Source organism: Haplochromis burtoni, unplaced genomic scaffold (assembly GCF_018398535.1).
Source record: "Haplochromis burtoni strain Fernald_Lab_line unplaced genomic scaffold, NCSU_Asbu1 Contig_109, whole genome shotgun sequence".
Taxonomy (NCBI): Eukaryota; Metazoa; Chordata; class Actinopteri; order Cichliformes; family Cichlidae; genus Haplochromis; species Haplochromis burtoni.
The window spans coordinates 1,737,422-1,764,724 of record NW_024582470.1 but is presented as its reverse complement, the minus strand read 5'-3'; the positions used below and the strand labels follow the sequence as shown (position 1 = coordinate 1,764,724).

General features: G+C 40.1%; 2 protein-coding genes across 8 annotated transcripts in view; both read left to right on the top strand.

Moving 5' to 3' along the window:
* slc7a1a (solute carrier family 7 member 1a) overlaps positions 1-14,366 on the top strand; it is a 33,979-nt gene extending 19,613 nt beyond the window's left edge. For 3 of the 5 annotated variants that reach the window (XM_005928000.3, XM_005927999.3, XM_042223370.1), the window contains 12 exons: positions 3,035-3,288; positions 3,379-3,561; positions 3,664-3,822; positions 3,916-4,090; positions 4,212-4,345; positions 5,719-5,941; positions 8,157-8,296; positions 9,891-9,993; positions 10,266-10,444; positions 11,853-12,004; positions 12,113-12,221; positions 12,551-14,366. In XM_005928000.3, the coding sequence (XP_005928062.1) occupies positions 3,090-3,288; positions 3,379-3,561; positions 3,664-3,822; positions 3,916-4,090; positions 4,212-4,345; positions 5,719-5,941; positions 8,157-8,296; positions 9,891-9,993; positions 10,266-10,444; positions 11,853-12,004; positions 12,113-12,221; positions 12,551-12,729 (1,935 nt within the window). In that variant the 5' untranslated portion in view covers positions 3,035-3,089 and the 3' untranslated portion in view covers positions 12,730-14,366. Of the gene's footprint in view, positions 1-667; positions 1,187-3,034; positions 3,289-3,378; positions 3,562-3,663; positions 3,823-3,915; positions 4,091-4,211; positions 4,346-5,718; positions 5,942-8,156; positions 8,297-8,812; positions 8,950-9,890; positions 9,994-10,265; positions 10,445-11,852; positions 12,005-12,112; positions 12,222-12,550 lie in introns of those variants that run through there. The other 2 variants (XM_005928001.2, XM_005928002.3) reach the window with 2 other exon arrangements.
* A 2,873-nt stretch (positions 14,367-17,239) lies between these two features.
* Positions 17,240-27,303, top strand: part of mtus2a (microtubule associated tumor suppressor candidate 2a) — a 42,892-nt gene continuing 32,828 nt past the window's right edge. For all 3 annotated transcript variants that reach the window (XM_042223368.1, XM_005928007.2, XM_005928006.2), the window contains exon 1: positions 17,240-17,410. The gene's annotated coding sequence lies outside the window, so the exon portion shown is untranslated. The remainder of the gene's footprint in view (positions 17,411-27,303) is intronic.

Genomic DNA, 27,303 nt, shown 5'->3' with positions numbered 1-27,303 from the left:
GGGGTTTAAACAGATACCAGTTGACTCTTTTACTTATAAACAGTTCTTCGCTTCTGGTATTCTTCCAGTTGTTTTTGGACATAGAATCATTCATCTGCTACTGAGAAAGCTCAATTAGCATTCCCAGGGGCCGTTTTGATTGTTTTCAATGATCGACAGAGGTGTCTGCTCAGTGTTTGTGCTTTTATATTTGATTACTGCCTTGGATACTTTTGCTCACTGTTTTCTCATGCTCTGTCTATTAAGGTTAACGCACCCCACTTGCCCATTTTGTTTGTGGTGTTCCTGAATACTTTATTTTTTATGTATTCATTTATGTATTATTTCATTAAAGGCAATTTTCAGGCCTACCAACCACATTAAGCTTTTTTAAAGCTTCAGTTAAGTAATTTTAATTAACCCCACACCCGAGATATCAAATTTGACAGATTTTTAAGTGTCCAGGACCCTCTTAGGGACACTCCCAATAGGGGCTAAAAATCTGGGACTCTCCACCAATTGCTCTTAGAGCTGAAAAAGCTCCTCGGATGAGAAGTGAAACAGCTTCAAAAAACGTAAAGAAGTCCAGACGCGTTTCTTTCCAAACTCAGTCACCTCAAGGAACTTTATATTGTAAGGTAAAGACTCTACAATAACAACTAAGGCTATTTATGGAATGACTATTAAGTCTTCTTTAAGCCAGCCATTTTCCAAATGTCCAGAAGTGTCATATTTATGGTCTAACTTCATTGGTTGAAAGGGCTTACACCCCTTTTCTGTTCAGTTCCTCCCTTCCACTTCTTTAACATATTATCCAAAGTACCCTGCCAAATACTTTTTAATGTGTCTTACAAGGGACCATGCTTTATATTGCATACTGTTGTAAATGTAATATGCAAGTACAATGCTGCTGTTATATTAGTCTATGTACAAGAGTTCTTCTGGTAGAAATGCATTTATTAAGTCATCCGAAGTCTGCAGGAATTAAGTCTGCACATGTGTGCATGTGTGCCCACTGCTTGGAATAGCCAAGCCATGTGATTCTTCTAGATTCTATTTCAGATCGCCTACTGTCCAAAGCCCCACAGTCTTCACAGCAGCTTAAAGAAAAGTTAACAAATGCACAGTTTAATCCTTCTGTCGTCGCTTATCATTTCATCAGGAGTTGTTAGGTCGAGCGCTGAAGTGTACCTGTAGGTGTGTTTGAGTAAGTACTCTGTTCTGTCTTCTTCTGCCTTCACAACGAACAGGTTACTTTGACATAAGGTTCAGAAGGCGTATTTTAGTTTGTTTTGAATGATCAGATTTCATTCAATTTGAACAAAATCTGACAAAATGTAGATTTTTCGACAGAAAGTTGTGACCCCAGACTGACCCGTATACTCAAGTCAGTCAGGGGTTGTGTGATATATATAGGTCACTTTCATTGGTTTGTTTTTGTTTTTTTTTCTGCAAGGATTTTATGACTGCACCAGAACATTTTTTAAAATCTTTACACTAAATTGGATTTTTATTACAAATTTGTATTTATGAGCTTCTGAGATCATAGACAGATGCAGCATGTGTAATGCTGTGATAATCAAAGCAGTATGCAGTATTAGTGCTTCTGGTTTAGTCCAGATTTAATAGATTATTTGTACAATGGTTGTTCTTAAGATGAATAAAGCATATCATTTCTCAACTTTTACTTGCGCATTGTTACTTTTCTGCATGTCTATACACGTTAACCATTCACTTTCATTTGCTGAATGAGTGAAATAATATAGGGTTAATACATGGCATGCATTAAGGAGAAATGGCAACCTGAAGTCACATTTTACTTTGAAAAAATGCTAGTTTTTTATGTCATGCAGTATATGAATCAGATATATCAATTCTGTAATTGAAGGCTGGAACTAACACTTATCTTCACTTTTGATTATATTCTCTATCAACTGTTTGGTCTGTAAATGTCAGAATCTACCAGGAAAATATTAACATTTGATTTTCTCATTTAACTAATAAAGGACCAATTGGTGTGCATCTAATCAAAAGGCATATGTTCATTATCTAGGCCCTTAATAGTGGAAAATAGAAGAGGCAGTCACCTGTGAAAATCTAATGAATGGCCATCGAGCTTACCGTTGAACGTGTATCATCATTTATAATCACTGACAACATGCAAACTATAGTGACCTCTACAACACTGCTGCAGGTGTGACTTCTGTAGCAGTTTCAGTTTGATAATGGTGGACAGCTTGATGCAACAAGGAATAGAATCATTTCATTGTGCCAGCACATTACTAAATTTTCCCCATTTGTTTAATGTAAATATGAGTTATTGCATTTTCTTGCCTTTTTTCAAAGATTCTATGTTTTTTTTGTTTTGTTTTTAGATCTGCTGAGATTTGTTTTTAGTTCAGTGACATGAAAATATCTGTACAGTGTTTTTTGTCCTGAGCAGTTATTTTCATTTATTCCCTAAAATGTGGCTGGTTGCATGTGATATTATATTTGTATTTACATATGCTATATTTTACAGCGTCGTCTAAGTCGGCTTTAGATATATGTGTGTAATTTTGCTTGGTTTGGATACAAGCTCATTTATTAGACATTTTTATACAGTGTAATTCATAATTAACGTGTGATGTGCTAGGCTGGAAAATTGAATGTGAGCCTGATTATTCTCAGAGGTAAGTGCGACGACAGTGTTCTCACATCAGCTTGTCCTTGGGTGGAAGTTTCCGTGAGCTGTGGCAAAACTGTTGCACTGTCCGCATGACCTCTCGTGTTCATATCCTTAGGTCACTGTAATCTGACAAGGTGTCTGGATACTTGTCAGGCTGCTACTCTCTGTTACTTGTGTTTATCTTGTGCAAATGACTTAGCTGTATGATCCAAACATGGGCTAAACAGTAACAATCCTGGCAGATACTTTTAGTTTATTTTCTGCAATGAGTAACGCACTATAATGAGCTTCCTTAGCTATTGTCAGAAATGATTCGGAGTCCTTTGTTGAAACAGGGGAGATGAAAAACTAAGCGTGTTTTTTAAACTTACTGTCTTTCATCTATAGGTTGTGACCTCTGAACCCCTAAACCCTGACTTTTGCTGAGACCAGAGTGTGATCCATGGCTATAAAGAGCCTTCTGCACGCTGCTTCCACTTTCAGGAAGCAGCTGATGAGGGTGAAGGTGGTAAACTCTAACTCCGAGGACTCCCGTCTGTGCCGATGTCTCAACACCTTTGACCTGGTAGCCCTCGGTGTGGGCAGTACATTGGGTGCTGGTGTTTATGTGCTCGCTGGTGCTGTTGCAAGAGAGAATTCAGGCAAGTGACATTACTTTTGATAGTGAAAACATGCGTATTGAGGAAAAACCTGAAAGTTTTTAATCATATGATTCCCACCACCTTCCACAGGTCCTGCTATTGTGCTGTCATTCCTGATAGCAGCTATAGCCTCAGTGTTAGCCGGGCTTTGCTACGCTGAGTTTGGAGCCCGTGTTCCCAAAACAGGCTCGGCTTATCTGTACTCCTATGTGACTGTAGGCGAGCTGTGGGCCTTCATCACTGGATGGAATCTCATTCTTTCCTACGTCATTGGTAAGCATAAAGCACCACTGCTTTATTGTTTCTGTTTTGCCTAGTTTAAGGTCATGTGTAGGAAGAAATTTGTCTTCAAGAATGTTTTTTTCTTCGTCTCAGGTGCCTCCAGCGTGGCTCGTGCATGGAGCGCCACCTTTGATGAGTTGATAGGGAACCCCATAGGGCAGTTCTGCAGACAGTACATGGCCCTGAATGTACCAGGAGCACTGGCAGAGTATCCTGACATATTTGGTGCTTTCATCATAATCATTCTTACAAGTAAGAAGACATAGAAAACATTTAATAGTACACTTAACACATTTTCCCAAGACATTTTTCATTTTCCATTTCTTTGTCCTTTGCAATTCTAAGGTCTGCTGGCATTTGGGGTCAAAGAATCAGCAATGGTGAACAAGGTCTTCACTTGTATCAATGTCCTAGTCTTGGTGTTCATGGTGATCTCTGGATTCGTCAAAGGCAATATTAAAAACTGGCAGCTAGACCCTGAAGAGATCCTACATGCAAGTTATACAACAAACAGCACCAAGTAAGGACATATTCAATGCTGAATCTTTCCCTTTAACTGTCTCTGTTACTCTATTTTGTTTTTATCTGGATGACATTCTTTTAGAACTATATTTCATATTATTTATATTCCTCTGGTTTAGTGTGACAGACGTCCTGCCAAGCGCAGAGAGTTTAGGAATCGGCGGCTTCATGCCATTTGGATTCACCGGTGTCCTGTCAGGAGCCGCTACCTGTTTCTATGGGTTTGTAGGATTTGACTGCATTGCTACCACAGGTTAGTGCTGATCTGACCTGAAAACTCTGTCGACCTTCTGTTTTTGACTCCCTCTGCTTCACGTCTCGCAGTTTCACATACATCTCCCTTTGACGGCCTCATGGGTGTGTTTCCATTTTCAGGGAGAGAGGGGGGAATGTAACTCAATCTTTTTGGAACCGTTTCAGCCCCGAGCTTTCCTAAACATCCAGAAGTATTACATAACAGGGGGGCAAGAGAGAAATTAAAGATGCACTTTACTGCGTTTGACTTATTTCTGCTATTGGCTGAAGGCCAAAAGACTGCTACTCAGGTTAGGGGGGAACAAACAGGGTTTTGGAAGAGGGCATTCCAGAGGTTTTTCCCTGAGTTTTGCAGAGTTTGTGAACAGCCTTGTTTCTTTATACATGTTACAAGGTTTTTTCCCACCCATAGGTTTCCTGAATTTTAACTGGCTGGCAAGCTGACCAGTTAGCCTTAAATTACGATTGTCAGACATAACACAAACTCACAATGATCTTTTTGCATGTGTGTGTGTGTATGGCAGTAAGAGTTAAGTTGGCATGAAGCCATACTCCATTTCCCCTTGACACACACACACAGACACACACAAACACACAAACACACATATCATCCACACAGCAGTTGTCTCCGTCACGTTTCAGAGCTCTTTTATTTTACAGTACTTTGGGCCTGCTTTGACACGTAACTGTGCGTCTTATGCACTCACTCCATCACCATAATGTGGTTTTATTACACAGCAAGGCCTTCCTACATAATCACCTGCAGCTGAGCAGTTAGGCCCCTCAGCATGGTGGCTCCCCCGAAAAAATAAGCTAATATCTTCAAACCTTGCAATGAATTGGGAGTGGCTAGTAACAAAGACATAGCTGTATAGCAGACGATGGGGCGATTTAGGAAATAACTAAGAAGGTAAAGTAATTTCACTGCTATTTACAGGTTCAGTCAACCACTTAGCATTCAGTTAATTTCCACAAAACTTTGCATGCACTTCTCGATGCAACTGCAGCACTTCTGTAAATTATGTTACCTTTCTGAATACAGTGCCTGCACCCTGCATTCAAATGGACAATTCTCAGATGAAAGCATAAAACTCCTCCAAAATCTGAATATCCATCCATCATCCATCCAACACTAGAGTTTGTACTGTGTTCTGTGTTTTCGTTCCACTGAATTTTCACATATTCACTTTTCTGCCTCATGTTCAAACGCTGAAAGTAAGAATTTCTGTCTTCTGACGATGTTTTTCAAATATAAATATAAGCAAAAAATGGCACATTACCTGAAGATATTTCTGCACCCGTTGAAGTCATACAGAAGCAGATTTGCATATCTTGGCTCTTAACTGTGTCTATATATTATATATGTCCTAGGTGAAGAGGTGAAGAACCCCCAGCGAGCCATTCCTTTTGGTATCGTATCCTCATTGCTCATCTGCTTTGTGATCTACTTCAGCGTTTCTGGTGCTCTCACCCTCATGATGCCATACTACCTGCTGGACAGCAACAGCCCTCTGCCTACAGCTTTTAATTATGTGGGCTGGGGGGGCGCGAAATATGCCGTAGCTGTAGGCTCTCTTTGCGCTCTGTCTACAAGGTAAGAGATTTGAACTTAGAAGCACAATGAACATGTACTAGATCTTGCTGAGTAAACTTTGAACTGATTACCACTAAGATAAGCAACTGTGAATACCAGTAGATATTCTATTAGGCTGAGGAATATAAATTTGTTCCTTGTGGACTATGACATTTATTCAGCATTGTCCACTCAGTCATCATTAGCCAACTGCAATTTTCCTTTAAAAAAATCAAACTGGAATCCTATCAAAATATAGATGTTTGAATTGGGAAATGAAACACTGTCACTCAGCTGCTACAGCTGCAGCAGGAGGGCAGGAGTCAGTAACTAACTCAGAGTTTAAGCTCCTGTTTTTTGGAACAGAAGATCCAGAATTTCCCCTATTTCAGGATTAGCAAACTCAGAATCTTCACTACATCTGCTTTCTGGAGCGTAACCAAAGACTATCATTCATTTTAAATGCGCAGTTGTGTACACGGTTCTGTCTCAGATAACTACACACACACACATATATTTATGTTTGTGTTTCTGAGCGAGAGTGTATATTTAACTTCGGAAAGCATTTGATGCCTTAACTAAAAATAAAACATGCTGCTGAGAATATAGCTGCACCATCACTGTGTGAAGGCGATTATGTAACAGGGACTCAGAAAGGCTAAGGCAGGTGACATTTTTTTTTACTAACAATTAGTTTCTAATCACTTTAATTTTTGCAATTAATAATAGCAACAATCAACCAATATTTTATTCATGATAGAACATAGAAAACATATCAAATGTTTAAACTGAGTATTTTACTATTTCATGATAAAAATTACGATACAATGATAATTTTGAATTTGACGGCACCAGACTGGGCATGGGTGCAACAAACGGCTGAAAAAGAACATTTTGATATTATCTTAAATGGTTAATTGCTGCATGAAAGGCAATAGCCAGAAATCAATATTGGACGCTCGTGTGCTTCGGCCCCTCAGGCAACACCGCATTAAAACCAGGCATGATTCACAAAGGTTAAAGCTCTATCATGCAGAGAAGAAACTATTTATGAACATGATCTAGAAATGCTGTCTTCTCTGGGCCAAAGCTGTGGTCCAGTGAAATGCAATTTGAAATTACCTTAGGTAAACTTGGACACCGTGTCCTCTGGACTAGTGAGGAGAGAGACTATGCATGTTGTCATTGCTGTGTCCAAAAGTATGCATCTCTGATTTTAAGGGGATGCATTAGTGCATTAGTACTTTGGGGTTTTATAGTGACATATGCTGCATATCTCAGCAAGACTGTGTTAAACCACTTCTTGAAACACTTAGAACTGCATGGTTTCATAGTAGCAGAGGGTGCTCAAAGGGCCTACTTGGAGTCCAGACCTTTCACCAGCTGAAAAGATTTACATGAAATATTTTTTCTCCTATCATCACAAAAAGGTCGTGGTGGATGGCTGTCGCTCCCTGAGCCTGGTTCTGCCAGAGGGTTTCTTACTGTTAAAAGGGAGCTTTTCCTTCCCAGTGTCACCAAGTGCTTGCTGAAAGGTATTTGAGCAAGCACTTGGTATTATTGTAAGGTCCATATCTTTCAGTATAAAGAGTCTTGAGGCGCTGTTTTTATGAATTGGTGCTATAAAAATAAAATGAATTGAAAATAAACGTGTAGTGAAAAATACGATAAACAAGACCCAGGGCTGTTGAACAGCTCAAATCAGATAAGAGTGAGATAACATTCCTCTTTCAAAGGTTCAGCAGCTGATCTCCTCAGTTCTCGAATGTTTCGAGACTGTTGTTAAAAGAAGAGAGGATGCCACCCAGTGGCAAACAGCATGGCCCTGTCCCATCTATACTAAGACATATTAAATTCAGCTAATATTAAATATAAAAATGAGCTAGTATCTTTGTTTTAATGGTACATTTTCTCAGTTTAAACATTGATTTTTTTCACGTTTTATTTTGAATAAAATATGGGTGCATAAGATCTGCAAAACATTGCATTAAACTGTTATTTACATATTACAAAGTTACATTACAAAGTGTTGCACATGTGTTCCTAACTTAAAATGTATGCACAACATATTTAAGTATCCTGTGTTCTGTGTTTTTTTCTTTTGTCTTAATCTGCTGTATCTATGTTGAATGTAATGCTCCTTGCATATGTGTGCTGTTGTCTTTGCTTATGCATGTTTCACATGGTTGCTCCTGTGGATACTTTATATTTTGGTACGCCCTTCCCCCCATGTTAGCTTGCTGGGTTGTCTGTACCCTGTTCCTCGTGTGATCATGGCTATGGCTGATGATGGGCTGTTATCAAAGTCCTTGGCCAGGGTCAACTCCTGCACCAAAACCCCACTAAATGCAACTTTTGTCACTTCCTCTCTGGCAGGTGAGATACTAACATGCGTTAGCATTAAAAACTAATTATTAAGTGTTTTACATAGCCAGGTCTCTGTTTAGTTGGCTGAGGGAGTCAAGGTTATTGTGTCTATACTATAAGTCTTCCATTGTTTTTTCTGTTGGGAAACTTGAGACATATTTTCTAACTTGCATCTTGAGAAGGAGATGTGCACCAGCACTAATCCAAACTAAACCGCATGGTACGTGGACTAAAACTGACAGTAACAGCATGTGCAAAACATGCAGTCATACAGGGGGCCAAATTTTACATGCTGACATCAGAGTATCCTTGTCCCAGCATGTTGTTCTTCAACAGTGTTGCCAGTCTGGCACGCTGCAGCATGTTCTTTAACCCCCAGATCTTTCCACCCACATACGTCTACTTTCTCTGAATCTTCCCTTGGTACTCGCTGACCTTTCCTAATTCTTCTTTCCCCCTTGTCCCTCACGTTACACCAAACCGCTGCCATCACAATATGATGCCCTCCCCCCACCTTTACCCCAGTCTGTTGGGTTCCATGTTCCCCCTACCTCGTATCATCCTTGCCATGGCGCAGGATGGCCTGCTCTTCTCCTTCTTGGCCAACATCAGCGAGAGAAAATCTCCCGTAACATCTACTGTTGCTGCCGGGGCTATAGCTGGTAAGATAAAGGGGGGCGTTAAATAAAAACGCAAATTCCTGTATTTGAGTAGAGGGACTTGAGAGAGGCAGTGATAGAAGGTCAGGTTTGAATTGAAGAGAAAAAGAACAAAGCAGAGACTTTTTGGTTTTTGAAAGATTAAGTTTCAAAACTTTTTATAACTTTTTTTTTAATAGAGGCAGCTCTTTTATCGATATCTGATTTTCCAACCTATGGGAATTTTTGCCACCTCCAGCCTATACTTTATCCATTCCCAACTGGGGCCCTTTTTAAAACTGAAAACATGCAAACCTTTAATCAAAACTTTAATCAACAGGTTTTTAATGATCTTTTCTTGATTTGTTTTGTTGAGATTGATTTACTATTAACTTCTTTCCTTTCTTAGCCACTGCTTCATTTTTTTATCTTTCCCCACCAGTGACGTGATATGAGATTTTGCCCCATTTAAAAAATAGAACGGAAAAATAAGAGTATCATTTAAATGAAATGGAATGACTTTGCCGCCAGGTGGTTGCTGGTTTCTCTCCATAATGCTATTTTTGCCCTATACCCTAATACAGCACCCTAAGAAGATTGTAGTTGTAAAATTTCAAGTAAATTTTGAACTCATATAATTATATATTATACATTTTTTTGTAGCAAAGATTTCTTTTGTGTGTGGTAAACCATTGGAACACCAGAGGGTCATGACCCACACTTTGGGAATCACTATTGTGAAAAGAATATGTACATTCAAGCTAGCAGCTTTATGAGGCTGTACTCAATGGCATCATTTGAGCTTATGATCAGCATACTTCTATGCTCACAGTAACTGTATAAGCATGCTGAATGTTAGACACATCTTAATTTATTCTTCTAAGACAAGTATGGAAAATAATTGATGGGATCAAACAAGCATTCTCACTTTAAATTTTTATTTTTTGTCTCCTTGTACTGTGAAGTTGTCATGGTGTTAATGTTCGAGCTGAAGGACCTGGTGGACCTGATGTCGATAGGGACGCTGCTAGCCTACACATTAGTGGCTGCCTGTATCCTGGTGCTCAGGTTGGTGAGAATATATCAGCTTGAAGAATTTACCTTGGACACGGTCTGAACATGTTTATAGTTGTTTATGCTAGCCAATAAAACTATTGGAAGCTATTTCAAACATACGCAGCATTGACATTGCTTATAAGCAGGTTCATTGTGTGCTAATGTTGCAGTGTGCATCACCAGCTTTATCACCGGTGCTAGCAACTATTTTAAGTGGCAGGAACACAGAGTACAACTGCTATGTCTGAACACTTCATTATGGGTGTTTGTTCTTGTTGTTTCAGGTACCGGCCCAGCATCGGTTACCAGATTGTCAGTAGCCACGAGGAGATGGAGTTGAATGAGGGCAACATCCTGCCCGGTATGGAAGAGAGGCTTAGCTTCAAAACCTTGCTGTTCCCAGACAACCCCACACCATCCAAACTGTCAGGCTTCACTGTCAACGTCTGTGTCTTTCTCCTCGGTATGTTATTAAACCAGGACTGCCTTAAAATGGCAATAAAATCGTACAAATAATGTAAGAAAATCAAGTATAAAGACCTTGTAAAGCACTTTAGTTTTAAATGTGCTGTAGAAATAACATTTATTTGCTTACTCAATAAAATGAAGGCGTTAGATCTTTGGTAAACAACCCAACAAGTGTGCTCGCCTTGAATGTAGGTGATGGATTTATTTCAAATTCAAATTCAAATTCAAATTTTATTTGTCACGTACACAGTCATACACAGTACGATATGCAGTGAAATGCTTGGACAACTGCTCGTGACCTAAAGAAAACAAAAAGGAAAAGGCTATGAATAAGATAGGAAATAAATATGAAAAATTAAAAAGGGTAAATTTAACTAGGAAGGAATAAAATATAAATTAAGGTTAAAAATGAAATAACTGTATAACACAAATTAGAATGAAGGGTAAATTTAACTGGGAAGAATAAGATAAAATATATAAATTAAAGTTGAAAATAAAATAACTGTACAACAAAATACACAATATAGAACTATATAAGAATGTATGAAGAAATCTAAATATAAATAAATATATACACAATAACAGCAGCTGTACAAGTATTAACCGGAAATGAAGAATATAGTGACCAGTGTTGTGCAAAAACAAAGTCCAGAAAGTCCAGTGTGTGTGTAAGAACCATATGTGTGGGTCAGTACTGTGTGGTGGTGTGATTGAGAGACCGTATCGCCTGCGGGAAGAAGCTCCTCCTCAGTCTCTCTGTGTTGGTCTTCAGGGAGCGGAATCGCTTTCCTGACCTCAACAGAGAGAACAGTCTGTTGTTGGGATGGCTGAGGTCCTTCACGATCTTCCTGGCCTTGGTCCAGCACCGCCTGCTGTAGATTGAGTGCAGGTCAGGGAGCTCGGAGCGGATGGTGCGCTCAGCTGACCGCACAACCCTCTGTAGAGCTCGTCTGTCCTGCATGGTGCTGTTCCCGAACCAAGTTAAGATGTTTCCCGCCAGGATGCTCTCTATGGTGCACGAGTAAAAGTTCCTGAGCACCTTGGAGGGCAGTTGGAAGTCTCTCAAGCGTCTGAGGTGGTAGAGACGCTGTCGGGCCTTTTTCACCACGGTGTTGATGTGACAGGACCATGACAGGTCCTGCGTGATGTGAACTCCGAGGTATTTGAAGCTGTCCACTCTCTCCACTGGGCACTCGTTGATGACGGGGGTCTGGTAGTTCCTCTCCTGCTTAGTGCTGAAGTCCACTATCAGCTCCTTTGTCTTACTGACGTTTAGAAGGAGGTTGTTCCTCTGGCACCAGTTCTCCAGTATCTCCAGTATTTCCAGTATCTTCACTGTTAAAAATCACATTGCACTTGTGAAGTATTACACATAAGATAATAACATTTCTTTCATTTTAAAGGAATGCTGATGCTGGCATTCAGTGTTCTGGCATCTTATGGAGATCTTGCTTCGTGGAACTTGGTAGCCCTCAGCGTCATCTTCATGATGTGTCTTTTCGTGGTCTTCATCATCTGGAGACAGCCCCAGAACCACACTAAACTCTCCTTCAAGGTTTGATTTAAGCCCTTTCAGCACTACCTCTGCCCCCTGAGAGTTCACGCTCGCTAAGTTTTAATGGATACTGTTACGCTTTCTCCTTTTGTGGTATTTGTCTCCCAGGTGCCCATGCTGCCCTTCATTCCAGTGATCAGCATGTTTGTCAATATCTACCTGATGATGCAGCTTGAAGAACGCACTTGGGTTAAATTCTCAATCTGGATGGCCATAGGTAGTTACACTCCATCGTTCTTGTTTTAACTGCAAGAATTCTGCTCGCTACACTTACCTAGGATGACGCTGAAAAGTCTCACACACCCAGCTGACTATTTTACTTGCTTTAGCTGCTTGAAATGGGCTAGCTGCTTTGACTTGACATTGCAATGTGTTCGCAGACCGATCTGAAACATTTACAAAACACGAGTAAACATACTTTGTCAGTTGGTTGCGAAAATGTCGATGTTATTAAAAAGGTACATGTTTTTAGACTGAAAAGTTCAGCAGGTGTATTTGCATTGAAAAGCTAGGATTCCATAACACCGGTTCTTTTTGCCTTTCCAGGTTTCGCGATCTACTTCAGCTATGGTATCCGTCACAGCACCCTGTCAGCTGCAGCTCATTCGACTCCGGACACAGAGATGATGGGCTTAGGGCTTAACCACAAGTCAGCATCACCAGAAAAGGAAGCCTTTCTGTCCAATGGCATTGATGTAAGGGAAGAGAATGATGGAGATTTGTAGGAATTTGCAAATCTCCATCATCAGATCACGCTGCTTCCAAGACATGCATCCTTGATAGCCAGCAGTCAGTCTGTGTCAGCTCACTGGCAGAACTTTCTTTTAGGGAAGGTAAAGATAAATACCTCATACCTAAAATTCACAAACTTCTGACTTACTTCTTCAGCTGCAGGGAGAACACAGCCATAACTGACATGTTCTGTATTTTGCAATAAGGTTCAGATTCAAGTGCCAATTATTACTTGACTATCAGGAATTAGGGCTTATGTTGGAGAAACAGAATACATCATTGTCTTAAAGAGGTTGGGGGGGCATAGTCTCTGTTTCTTTTCATATTGGGTTGTACTTACGTCCACAACCTGTGACTGAGCCACATTTTTGACAGCAGGAATATGTACAAAAGCCAATATGTGGGTGCCAGAAAGGTCTGCAATGATCAATGATGGATGGATTTTTGTTGTTGTTGTTGATGATGATGTTTGTTTGTTGTATCAAAAGTTCATCAGTTAGGTTCATGAGTCTTTGTTGGACAATGACACATTTTTTAGTGCTTTTGCCTCCATTCTGTACCAAGAGATTTTAAATCAAATGATCAAGATGTGAATCAAGGGAAGTGCAGACTTTAATTCAAAGTGTTTATACAAAGGTCTGAATTTAATTATCAGGGACAAAAAAACCCTGGAGAAATTAACAAGGGTTGCTTTTAATAACTGGGCAAAAATCTTTTACAGTCAGTGATGGTCTGACATCCAGAAATTAGTTCAGTTTTTTCTTCTGAAAGTGTAACTCTGTTGGCTTGATGTAACTGATATGGCCATTAAAGAACATAGCCTTTCTTTGCCTTGAGAAAGTTGCTTTTGCAGAATGTGTTTGGTCATTATCCAGTTTGCACTGCGAAGTGTCCATTGTACAACCGGGTTGAATTGGAACATAGAGTACAGCCCTGCATGCTTCACAGTTCATCCTGCTACTTATATCAGCAGCTGAATCGTCATCGATAAACACTAGTAAACTGGTTCCACTGGCAGCCATACATACTCATGCCATAACACTGACTCCACCGTGTTTGACAGATGATGTGTTATGCTTTGGATCATAAGTTGTTTTTTTCCTGCTTCACTATCCTTTTCCCATTATTATTGGCTTCATCCGTGCAGGTTCTATATTTCTGGCAAAGTCTAATCTGGCCTGTCTCTTGTTGAGTTTAACCAGCAGATTGAATCCTCTTTTAAAATGACTCGATTTCCATTCATGAAGGCAACTAACTACCTCCTAAAGAGTGTTCTTGACTTTCTTAACCAAGAAAGTCAAGAACACTCTGATAACGACTGTGTTTAGACTGTCCCCTCCCTTCCATGCAAGACCATGGGTTGGCTGGAAAACTGTTTACTTAGCCTGGCGGGGCGAAGGACACTGTCTCAGCTGAACTCTGGACACACACACACATACACTGATATGCACACACTGATCCCCCCTCCCTTTCCAAACGCCTTCGATGCTTGTGCCCTACCGGGGAAGATGGCAGTCGACTGGACCAGCGCAGACATGCTGCAGGACCAGATGCGCTGTCTACACCGGCTCTCTCTTACCCTTTACCCGCCCCTGTTGCTTGTCTTGTGTTTCTATGGTGTATTGATAGTCATGTGCTTTTTGTGCTGAGGTGTTTTTTCTGTTATCAAACTGTTCTCCCACTAGGAGCTCAGTCTGAGGAGTTTTTTTTTCTCCTCCTCTTACCTCATGTTATGTATTTTTGTTGTTTTTTTCCTATCAGCCTACCTTTCTGACATGTCTCCCCAATGTGATGTTTGTGTAAAGTTGGTCAGAAGGTTCCTTTGTAAGTGCGCATGCGCCATTAGCGTGCTGCCTGCTGTAACCCTAATTTCCTTCGGGATTAATAAAGTATTCTGATTCTGATTCTGATTCTGAAAAGAATTCTGCGATCATCCACTTTAGTTTCTCCTGTAGTTTCCTACGCTTTCTGGTGTTGCTCAGCTGCCCGCTGTGTCCCTTCTTGTAACAGATTATTGATTTGGCAGCCGTTTATTTTGGTTTATTTTTTATTTAAAATCCATCGTTGTGTGGTGGTCCACAAAGGCTAAATTACAAAAAAACAAACACAAATAAAGTGTGTCATCGTCCATATACTTATGGACCTGAGTGTATGTGCAGCAGTCTTATCATCAGATAACACATGTAAGTATAAAATACAGGTTGGTATGAATACCTAAGTTCTCTAAAATCTCCCAGTTCTTATGTAACAATAGAAAGTATACTGTTCTAACATTGCTCCATTACAAGCTCTCACATTACACTTGGCTTATCTGTGACATAATTCTTCACTAACAGAAATCTGTGGTCAGGTCAGTGTCTGGATGTATAAAAGCAGCTGCAGTTCGCTGTGCTTTACCGTTTCTACATGTGAAAATTTTTCATTGATGCCTTTTGAGGTCCAAAACTTGGTCCTCATGTTCAGTTGTGGTTTAACAGTACAGTTTTAATGCAGTGGTATGTTTGTTTATATCTTTGTTTTCTTAAGCAGCAATCATGAAACATTGTAAAGCAAAGATCTGCAACGCAGAATGTAATACACAAACTAATGTTCCAGGAGTGTAGACAACACTATTGCAAGTTGTTTAACTTGTGCGTTGTGTTAGCTCTCCCATTGGTAATGGCAGTAAATCTAACTTCTGAATCTTTGTACATGTTTAGGATGAAAGCAATGACAGTTTCAGATTTTCAGTTCATGTCCTCCAACTTTAAGTGACAGTGGATTTTCACAGTGCTGGCTGCTGTATCTTTGCATTTGTGGTTTGTAGCATGTATTTTCTAATGCAAAATAAGAGAGGCCAAATTTTTACCACTTGTTTGTTTTTTCTAATCAAATGAAATGTCTCTTTTGAGGAAGTTATATGTCTGCCATTCATTTTACATGTTTTCTCCTGTTTATTGATGTGTTTTAATACCCATGCTGAATTTTTACAAATGTAATTGGATACTGTTTGGCTGAGTTTTACACCCCTGTCATTAAAATATGTAACACACAAACTGAACTTAATAAAATTTTGATTGTATGATCAAAATGACTGGCTTCATATTTTATTCCTTTAAACAACTATCAAAATTATGCTTGCATTTTGAATGAAAGAAGCAGTGAAGCAGTGCATGATTGCCGGCATCGTTTCGACCACTTTTCAGTGCGTCTGTTTTTCGAAACATCTTGATATTGACCGGAGGCATAAAAATGTTAATCTACTTAGCAGTGGGTGATTATTTCGGATGAACTATATAGACAAAACTACACATTACACCTGCAAGAGCTTTGATGACAAGAGTTCTAAATGTAGTTGACTTTTATAGCTAGATGTAACAACTTCCACTCTCCTGGGAAAACTTTCTGCAAGAATGCGTTTGTGGAAAATTTCGGCCATTAATCCAAAAGAACATTTGTGAGGTCAGACACTGATGTTGGACATTTGGAGTTTTTCTGCTAGTTCATCCCAAAAGTGTTTAATGAGACTGAGGACAAGGCTCTGTGTTCGCCAGTCAAGTTCTTTCACAATAAAGACATCCAACTATAAGAATCTCGCTTTGTGCAAATAAAATACTGTGTTCCCTAAACCCTAAACTGTTCCCACAAAGACGGAAGCAGAGACTTGTCTAAAATGTCTTGATAGCCTGAAGCATTAAGATATTCCTTCACTGAATCTAATGAGCCCAGGGCCAGCCGCAGGGAAGCTATAATTATGGGTGTGGATACAATTGATTTCTTTAACTGTAGATGGCAGATCTTTAACTTTTCACACATATCATAGTTTCACTGCATTTGTAGTTCTTCAATTACAGTTTTATAGCCAAAGCACTTCCCGTAATTTTATAAAAGGAATTTAACTCAAAGGAATCTACATGTGCCAAATCTCAGTATTTAGGAAAAAACTATGTATGGACCTAGTATGAAAGAGACGAACATAAAATACTGAAATACAGGAAATGAGCAGTAAATTAAATATCCAATTCTAAAACAGTTTGGACGCTGTGTAAACTATAAATAAAAAACAGAATCTTTTATTCACAACTGAGATATTTTAGGTCATTTTGAATTCGATCGCAGCAGCAATGTTAGGCCCACTTGCCTGATTTAAAACCTTGGAAAATTTGTCATTTTCCAAAAACCTATGAACCTAATTGTATACACACCTCCACACACACACACACACACACACACACACACACACACACAAATCCTACACATATCCTGCTATTTTGGTACCAGTGTCAGTATGTAGACTACATATGTCTGTAATGCTTAAATGACTTTTGAATTTATAGCACAGTAGGACTTGTAATTCAGCTTTTCAAAATCCAGTCGCGGTCATATTGGAATCCCACCACGTGGGAAGAGCTGCTTCCCACATGTTCCAGCAGAGGGCGCACATGTGTTAAAAAAGCCCGGCCGTCTGAGCAGAAGGATGCTCAGCCAGGTGTCGGCTGCAGCATCAGCACCGCTCCTCCTCCAGTTCCCTCCTCCTCCTGCTGTCCGCAGTACCTCTCTTTCTCTCTATCTCTCTCTCTCTCTGTGCGTCGTTTCTGGCAGCCAGGGAGAGTGGGGGGGAGTGGAGAGACGCGCTGGCAACTCCTGCGTTTTCACCGACATTCTTCAATGAATCAGCAACAGAGAAAGCTGCAGGTAAGTCGCACGACTGTAAACACCCCGTGCTTATTTTGCTCGGAGGGCTAGCATTGATTTCCCGAAAAAGTGTCGCACTTATTTTGCTCGTAGGATTTCGGGTCTTGCTGCCGGACTCGGTTCGACCAGCACCATAAATACAGTTTGTTTTTGACTAGGCCCGCATCACGGCAATGCGCGAAGGAATTTAGCTCGACTCTACATATAAATAGCTGTAACCTCGAAGTTGAGCCACAGTGTTGGAGAGAAAGTGAGGTCAGAAGGAAGAGACGGTGCGATGGAGATGGATGGAGCAGGTCAAGTCTCTGTGGGTGTTGCTAATGATCCAGTATAGATTTTAGGATTTAAACCAGATCCACTGCACTGAGAGATGACATGGACTTGAGTTTGAAGGATTTTGTTTTCATTTCTCGCCAAATGTCATTTATTGATGAGCTATTTTTTGTGAGCGTATAGACTTCAAAAGCAAAGACTCTCATAGCTTTCTAATACATAACATATAATTCTTGTTAACTGATAGCGGAAAAGCTGCAATATTTTAAATTTCTTGTCGTGTTTGCCCGCTCAGGCTTAAGCTTTTTACCAGTGAAAGTGGACAAATGTACATTTATAATACCAAGGTTTGAAGTCTGATAGTATGATTAATAACTTTTCATTTCTAAGTCCACGAGTGACACTGCTGCACACTCATGCAAACACTAATTCTTCAGTATCTTGACTGCTTTCAAGGAATCCACGGCACAGAGGTTGTATTGATACTTCAGTTCCATTTGCAACACTTCCCATTTTCTCAGTCTCATTGTTGGAGACTTGAGACCTGACAAAAGAAAACAACGGATGGAACAATTAAAAGTGACTGAGGGATTTCACGCTGTTGTTTCAATTGACCGGTGTCGGATGATTGGATTGTCCTTGAGGCAGTTGGATGGCGGTGTCTTTGTTGGGGTGAATCCCCCTTTTTCAGCTGCTTGGCCGAAGTTCTTGTACTTTTTTCAAATCCGTTCTAGTTTGCAAGCGTTAAAGTTCAGAATTTGCCTGTACTACTGAAGTATGTAAACAATGTGCCTCTAATCTGACAGTTTCCGTGTAAAAATAAGTGATGTTTTCAGCATTTATTGGAATTGTCTGCTGCCACTATTGATCTCAGTATCAGAGACTTCCCACATTTATGGATCTTCAAGTCCGTTTTGCTAAATCTCACCAATCCCTCCCGATCATGTTAACGTGGAGGTTGACACTGCATCAAAGCAGGAAAGCAGATCTTACGGCCTTGGCTGTACACTGACTGCTCTAGTTGCTGCTCTCGATGCTGATGCATGTGTGATTGATTCATTACATCTGACCTCTGCTAGGTCTGAAGAGCGATCAATTTATCAGATCTCTGCCAGAAATACCACTGCCGGCTGTGTGTGTGCGCGTGTCTGACTTTGTGTGTTTTGTCTAAGCGTGAGGTTCCTATACCGTGTGTGTGTGTGTGTGTGTATGTATTTGTTTCTGTAGGTACAGAAAAGCCTATGAATGTAACACACTGGTATGACCTTCAAGGTTATTTAATAGGACAGAACGGAGGAGAAGGAGGAGGAAGGAAGGGAGAGAGGGAGAAATTGAGATGGGAAGTGAACAGAAGCTGAGAAGGACATTAAAGTTGGTCAGTGTGCCTTTGAATAACATGTCACAAGTGCAAGGTTTTAATTATTTTGAAACATTTTTGTCTTTTTTTTTTTTTTAACATTTTTGCTTGGATGATTGTGGTCTACTAATAAATATAACAGCGGTTTCCCGATAGTGGTGAAATAGGTTTAATGTAAGAAAATGATAGAAAAGGTTGCAGTTATTTTAATAACACAATTGTAAGAATCCTCCACACTTTGGACGCAAGACGCTCTGCACTTGCAAGTGCACGTACACACGCATGTGCCTTATGTGTGAACCGAGCATCAGCACACGCATTCTCGAATTCACGCTGCTTTTGTCTGGAAGGTGGCATTGAGCTTATTGTAGCTCCTCCCCTGCAGTCGCAGGCAAGACATTACAGGGTGAAAAGAGAGGCACGCCTCCCCTCATGACACACAAACACACAAACATACAGTTTTCCGTGTCCCACCAGGAGCAGACATGAAAGACCTTTATTTACTTGTGTCAGTCAGTTTAAGCGCTCACCTGATTTTGCTTTTTTTATTTTAAATGTATCTTATTTGTATATTTGTCTCATATTATTTGATTAAGCTACAGACGTTATTAAGAAACTTTATAGAATTGTGTCAATGAACTTAAAAGCACGTGTGTGATAGAAAGAACCGCTGTAGTTATCCTTGGTTAGGTCTACCTCATTAATGTTTTATGAAACTTCTCAACAGTGTACATCTATGTTCTTTTTTTAGACTTACTCCCACCAAATAAAATCCACTCCCAGAACAGCAGCACAAGGGGATTCTTCTCCTGTGTTGTACTTTCTAGCTTTCCATTATTGAATGTATAAAAACTCTTAAAAAAAGCCCCCCCCACACACGCACACACACACTTTTTGCATATCATTGCCCCTCCCAAAAACCCCTCATCTTGCCCTATTCTTTGCTCACCTCTCACTGATCCTTGGGCAGCTCTCCCTCCCCCATACCCCAGGGGTTTACCACTTGCTCATTGCACATACGCTTGCACATGACAATACTAACCAGAACCCGTCACATCCCCGCTCCTTTGCACCCCCTCGGCACTCCGCAGCATCATTTTCTGTTTCTATATTCTCTCGAAATAAACACAAGTGACTCAGCTCGTCTAAGTTGCTCTCAGCTTCTCTTTGTCTGGTCCGTCTCGCCTCTCCTGCTTTATGTCTGACTGTGTATGTCTGCGAGTCTTGGTGAGCTTGTGGCATCCTCACAGTCCCACAGAGAATTGCACTATCATTGCACCGCTTTGCATTTGAAATGACCTCCTCTTTGTCCCGCCTCATACAGTTTCGCACAGCCAGCTATGGAAGAGTTAACATTTTTTTTTCTGCGACAGGAGTGAGGCTAGTGGGTGGAGGGGCTTTACTAATAACAATGCGGTGGTGCTGCTACCAGCAGCCAGCATGGACAAACACCCTCTTTTCTGCTCCCCTTACCTCAATAAACCGTTGTCTGGACCTTTGCAAACACGTGTTTTAATGGCACGTAGTTGCTACTTTTAACCTGATGGTTCAGGTTGAATATCCAGAAAGGACTCAGCTTTGTTGTCGTTTTTATTTATTTATTTTTTCCCTCATATTTCCTGCCTTTTTCTTTCATTTCATCTTAGGTCGGCTTTTGTTGCATTGGTCTTGCTTTTTATGTGTCCCCATTCTTACATTTAAAAAAATGTAAAATGTAAAATTGTAGTTTAACCATGTAGATCACGTTGCACCATAAAGTTTATTATTATTGTCTGCCCTCACTTTATCCCAGTCCGGCATTACCGACTGCATAGCCTGGTGAAATAGACAGCGAAGCGGGACCGTGTCCAATTTAGTAGAGATTCATCCCGTGTTTTTGCATAAAAAGCAAGGCTAAAATAAATAAATAAATAAGGAGATGGTAAATCCCATAAATAGATGTGTGCATGCATGCAGACCTTTTGTTTTGTTTTTGTTTTTTTAAGCCTCATTCCCCCCCCAGTTAGGAGCTGTTTCTTTGTCTGCCCCTGCTGCAGCGATAGTCACTGCCTGAGCGTGAGCTGTTGTGTGTGAAGGTGATTCTCGTGTTTGATGATCTTTCATTTCGCATGCACTCGGAGATCACCTTGGTGCTTTATGGGGTTTTTCGGATCAGAAGTCCTTTTGTTTTTGTTCTGCCTCCCGTGTTGGCAACAATGGGACAAACCTAGCATGCGAACACGTTTTGATGGATGGATGTGCACGTGAACCCGTGCCAGCGTTTGACCGTTTTTCATTTGGTTTCACCTAATAAATCTAATTTCTGGCATATTGTGATCTGCTGCTGATTTCATAGCAGGCGCCAAACGCCGCCTGCCTGCCCGAAATAAGGGAATAAATCAGCTTTTATTGGAGATCATCTGATATTCTCATTCTCCCTTATTCACTCATATATGACCACCCACTATGACTCAAGATCCTGTAGAAATCCTGTTACCGATTCCCCTGCGATATAGACTTATTCCCCTCCCCCGGGGTACAAAAAGGTGTCCAACTGTAGGAGTAGAGTGGGGGGATGAGCTGAGAGGAAATCATTTGGGCAGATGTAGCCTGCTGATGTGCCATCTATAAGGATGAAAATGAGATTGATTACCTCACCCTGCCCTTATTAACTCTGTATTATTGGGATGAAAGAGAAGAGGGGAGCAAAAGAGACAGAGTTGTTGAGAAAGGCATAACACCAAAGAACTGAAGGGACATCGCTGAGCTCAGTGTTGTGAGCTAAATTGTGTCAGCGAGGCGACGCTGGTTGATGAGGAGCATGTCTGTAAGCACAGCTATAAAGAAAATCAGTGCAAAACAACAATCAAGGAGCTGGAGAAGACTATTTCTGGTTATTTTTGCGCTCCTGTTTGCCTCGCTGTTTCTGTGTGATGGTAATCCCTTTGCTGTGTGCATACTGGGTTATTGCTCGGTTCACACATATAAACAGTCGAGCATACTTCAGTGAATCATCACTTGTGAAATTCTGTCTGCAGGCTATCTATTGTGTCTTGTGAAAATGGAGCGTTTAGCTTATTTCACTCCTATTTCTGTCTGTGTGGTTCGCAGACAGCGATGAGGTGGCGGTAGTGGGGTTGAAAAGGAAGGAATGGATGACTAATTCTTAGCTAATTTGTGAATAGGTTTTTTCGCTAAGCTTTATCCTGCTGGATGATTACGTTAAGGAATGCAATATAAAGACAACATCCTCCACCCCCACCAAATTAGCACAAATATGATCGTTTTTATGTCTTACATCTATCCACGGCTCTAGAACACAGCTTTTCACAAGTTCACACTCTCCAACATGTTCATTGTACAAGGACACACAAGGGTGATGTCATTGGTGATTAATTGCATGTATGCAAAGACACAGCATGGACTGAATTAGAGAGAGAGAGAAAAAAAGATTTTAAGGATAACCGCTCCACTGCATTTTAATGCAAATCTTGCACAATCCAATTTTCAAATGCAGGAACAATCAGGAGTCATAAATTATGTCGTCGCTTTGTCCATTTGAGTTTGTTCCCCTTTTGCTAATATTGCAATGTGATGGAATTTACATCTCAGCAGAGGTATGTGTGGATGAAAGAGCGATAGGGCATGGGGCAATGAATATATGTGTGTGTTCCTGGGTTTCCCCTTGGGACCACAGAGCTGTAAAACCTGTCTGCTCTCCAGTGGGGGAGGAGAGAAATATAGCAAAGTGCCAAAGACAAATGGCTTCTGTAATAGCCACATGTGCTGCTGGACCAGCAACAAAGACACTGAGGGGGAAGGCTCGTGTTGATGTGTCTACACAGGTGACTGCCTTTGTACTGTCACATGCGTTCATGCGATACAGAAAATGTAAACCAACTCAGCAACAGAAGAACAAAAAGATATGCCCATCAAATTTCCTTACTTGCTTTCAAAGAAGAATATATAAGATGCCGGGGCATATTCCTTTGAAATTTCATGTTTTTTTTATCTGGAAAAAATTCTTTGCGGCACTCAACTTTGATCCCCTGAATGAATCCAAGACTGGCAGCCCCTACCCTTCTTGAAATCTGTAAAAACCTCTCACATATTTTGGCTCATATTTTGACCTGAGAGGAAGTAGAGGACTGAAGAGAGGAGGCTGAATCTTCACCACTCTTTCTATTGCAAGACATTAGTGTCTTTAGAGACACAGTTTTCTTCATCCAGTTAAAAAACAAAACACAGCAATCTCTCTATAAGTCAAATATTAATTAGAAATGCCTTATAGCAACATATTGAACAATTCAATTTGTAATTGTAAGTGAGAGGTTAGAACACAGTTAGATGGTTACTTTAATTTGAGCTCTACTGTTGGAGTGGAGATAAAAAAAAAAAAAAGCTGGTAGGTAGGCAAAACTAAAATAAAGAGTTGCTAATGTGGCCAGGAAATAGCTATTAGTGTGTCAAGTCAAGTACTTCCATTGTTTCATGTAGTACACGATCTACTGCATACTTAGTTGTGGAGAATGTGAATTTCAACAGGTTAATTTGGCCAGCTGTTGCACGTCTGAACTTCTACATCTTTCTGTGCCTCTGAGCACACATAAAATAACATTTTTCTACAGTCAAGATTAAAATTGACATACACGCAACATTAAACACCATTACACCAACATGACGTGCTTTAGATGGCTGAAAAAAATCTTATTTAGCTATCATCATTGATGCTATTATTGGCTGACATTGTTTGGAACCCTGTCTTTCCATTGCGTAGCCAAGAGTTAACTTTGTGACGTTTATGAGTACATCGTCAGTGCGCTCACTTCATGTAACAATCCTTGATTGAGTGAACAGCAGAGATGCACCGATCGACCAGTCAGGAAGTGGAACTGGACAAATTCCAGCGTTCTCGTCCCAGACTGGTGACTGCCCGGTCAGCCTCACTCATGCGTAATTACAAGCTGGTCTGTTTCATGCCTGCACAACACAAGCGCAGGTTTCACAGGCAAACGGCCATGCACGCTAACACGTCATTAACGTGGAAGTTCTTCACTGTGAGTGAAGTCACAGAGTAAAATACTTAATCCTCACCCTGACTAAAAATGGCCATTTTAGTGATGTGGCTAAAGGTAGAGCTATGCAGATGTCAGAGCCAACCACAAGACAGCAGCCTCGGTATGAGCAAAAGATCAAAGCGGTTACAAGAAAAACTATGGAGACTAGTGAAAAAGAGAAAAAGGTTGATGTTCTTTTTGTATTGAGTGTATGTAAACATGCTAGAATAAATGGCATAATAAAAGAAATAACATTTATTTTATTACAGAAATCTGTTTCATCGACTTTTGTTTTGTAATACGTCAGCTACAGATTATTGTACAGGAACCCCATAACGTATTGGAGCCGAAGGAAAATTGTACGTTTTAATTTCTTTCATTATGAAAATCAGATTTTACATTAAAGAAACGTTTTATTCATACTGTCAGTTTTAATGCTTAGGAAGAAAACTGACAAACAAAATAGGCATCAGTGGGTCACACTTAGAAAAAAAACTGAAGAAAATTGCAGTTGGTGCATTTCTAGTGAACACACTTGTGTGAATGCAGACTATTTGAGTCACAGCTTAGACAAACTGATTGGAGTGTAGATGCAGGTGTAAACGATCAAGGTTGAGCAGACACCAGTGTAGAAGAGAAGAATAGAAGCAAAGCAAGCAAAACAACAACTAGACACACAGGCTCCTACAGCCTGGCTTTACTTTTGTCAGGAGATTTATTTATGTGTACCCACAGTCGAGAGATTAAAAACGAAAAAAACAACAACTCTCAGTTTCAGCGACATGACCAGTACCAATTAGTATTAAATCTTGTAACAGATTTTTGTTAACTGATTTGCTCTCTTGGGCTTTTATCAGTAAGTCGCTTCAGAAAAGGGGCTCTGTAGTGCATCCTATAGAGGGCCAAATGAGCACTAATTAGAACACTCGTGTGCTCCAGCAACAACTCTCTTTTCTGTATCTATTTGCATGTCTCATTTCTCTCACCTCAGGTCTGTGTCTCAGTCTCTCACCCACACAGACTCATTCCTGCTTGGAGACAAAAACGGAAGGTTAAGGAAAGCCTCCGTCTTTTCTTAACTCAACACCACTTTCGAGTTTCCTTGAGACCCCTGTCATGTATTGTTACCAACCTCTCATCTTTCACCTTCTAAAAAGAGCTTTCCGTCTTAAACGCAGCACTTCGTGGGATAGGAGCCCAGTGAAAAATATCACAAATACAAGTGTCATTCTCCAAATTTAAGCACTGCCAAGATATCCCCATATCACAGCCCACGCTCCCATCACTTAAGCTATGCACCTTTCCACCTTTTTGCAGGGATATGATTGCTCCTTCGCTCATTTATGTTTAGTACTGTGTGTATTTTGTACGCGCTGTGTGTGCTTGTGGCTGAGTGCGCCTCTAACAACAGTTGCGTGTAGGTGTGAGTTTACATGTGAAATTGATGCACAGCAGAATGCATAGGAATGTAAAAGCATAAAAGTGACCTTCAGATCTTTATTGTATGACTGACCTTTTTCACTTGTGGTAAATTCCAGCATGAGGAAATGTATTATCTGCATCCGATAACAGCTTTGTCGGGTTATGCCTACATCTATTATTTCCCAGATGAGCTCAGTCTGAATACTTAACTCAACATGTACATGTACAGTTAGGTGAAACAAAGCCTGCCTTTCTTCTTAACACCTAAATCTGAATGATGTGGCACAGATTACAATATTATCCTCAAGCAGCTTACCCTATTTATTCAATTTGGATAAAAGGAAAATAAATGTTAAAAAATACTATAGCATATATTTGTTCCATAACTCCCTAACAATCTGGAAACTTACTATATAAACCTTTTATGATACCTGGATTGACTATATATATAATATATATATATATATATATATTATATAACTACTATAATCACATATACATATCATCATAATCTTAAAAAATATATATATATATATATATATATACTTATGATATATCCAGGTATCATAAGTTTGTGATTCAATTTGGGTCACTCAAATCATTACAAATGAAATTTATATTATGTGTAGAGCTTATCAATGGCAATCTAACGTGTACGTTACATGTAAGTTGTCACCTTTACATACGTTACCTGTACAATATTTTTGTAAATACATTTTTCTAAATAACGTTTACTGCAGTGTCGCTTTTACAAATGTGAAAATAGGTGTTCATCAAACACTGACATTAATAGCGCTTGTAATGAATTACTTTGTCTTCTACAATGAGTAGCCTATGTAGCTTCAAATAGGCAGAATGAATATATGTTTGTATTCATTTGTTTGGTCTTTCTGAACAGCAATTTTTGCCATTTCACTGTATATGAAGATAAAGGGAATAACATTATAAATGAACATGCATGTATGTGTTTTTATATATACGTGTGGCGAGCAAGTGCAGACAGGCTTGGCTTGTATAATGTAAATAAGGGTTTGGCTGTGCCAGGAGTGCTTGTGGCAACTGTGCGTTTATAACTCATAACTACTCTTATATAATGCATAGTACCCTGTCCACTTAGTTTTTCATATTTGCAGTTTTTCCTTTGCTCCGAGCTGGGTGATCAAAGAGATTTTTCATATTTGTTAGATTTTGTAATTGCATAATTCATATTCCTGCCAACCGACACGCCTTCAACCAACACTCCCTCGCATGTGATCTTCTTTACTTAGAGGATCTGAGCGTGTGTGACATCAAAATAGCCTAATAACGAGGAAAGGCAGCTGAGGGTTTTTTTTCTTTTCATGTTTCAGATTTTTTTTCTTTTTGTTTTACTATCATCCATCAGTTTCTACTATTCTTTTTGATTCTATTATTTTTCATGTTATGATTAGAGTTTTGCTGGATTGTTTTCTGTTTTGGATTTTCTCAGTTAGGTGAAATGCAGCTTATTCTGGTTCAGCCACTGTGACCGAGCTCAGCATCCAGCCTCCCGAGAGTGCTGTCATCAGCACAAGCTGCAGCACTACATCAGTGCCAAAATTGATCTGCCACACATGTCTTCTCAGGGAATTCTCTCACCCTGTAGCACAGCTCTCTGCCACTTTCCTTCCCTCCTATCGGTCTCTGTCCCCGCCTCTGTGTGAGCAATTAGCTAATTATTTGATTGTTTGCGCCAATCAAGGGTAAATATGAGCAGGGTACACACAGGCAGAGGGGAGCAGACATTGTGTGGATTATCCTCCATGTTCTGTTTGTCAGGCACAGTG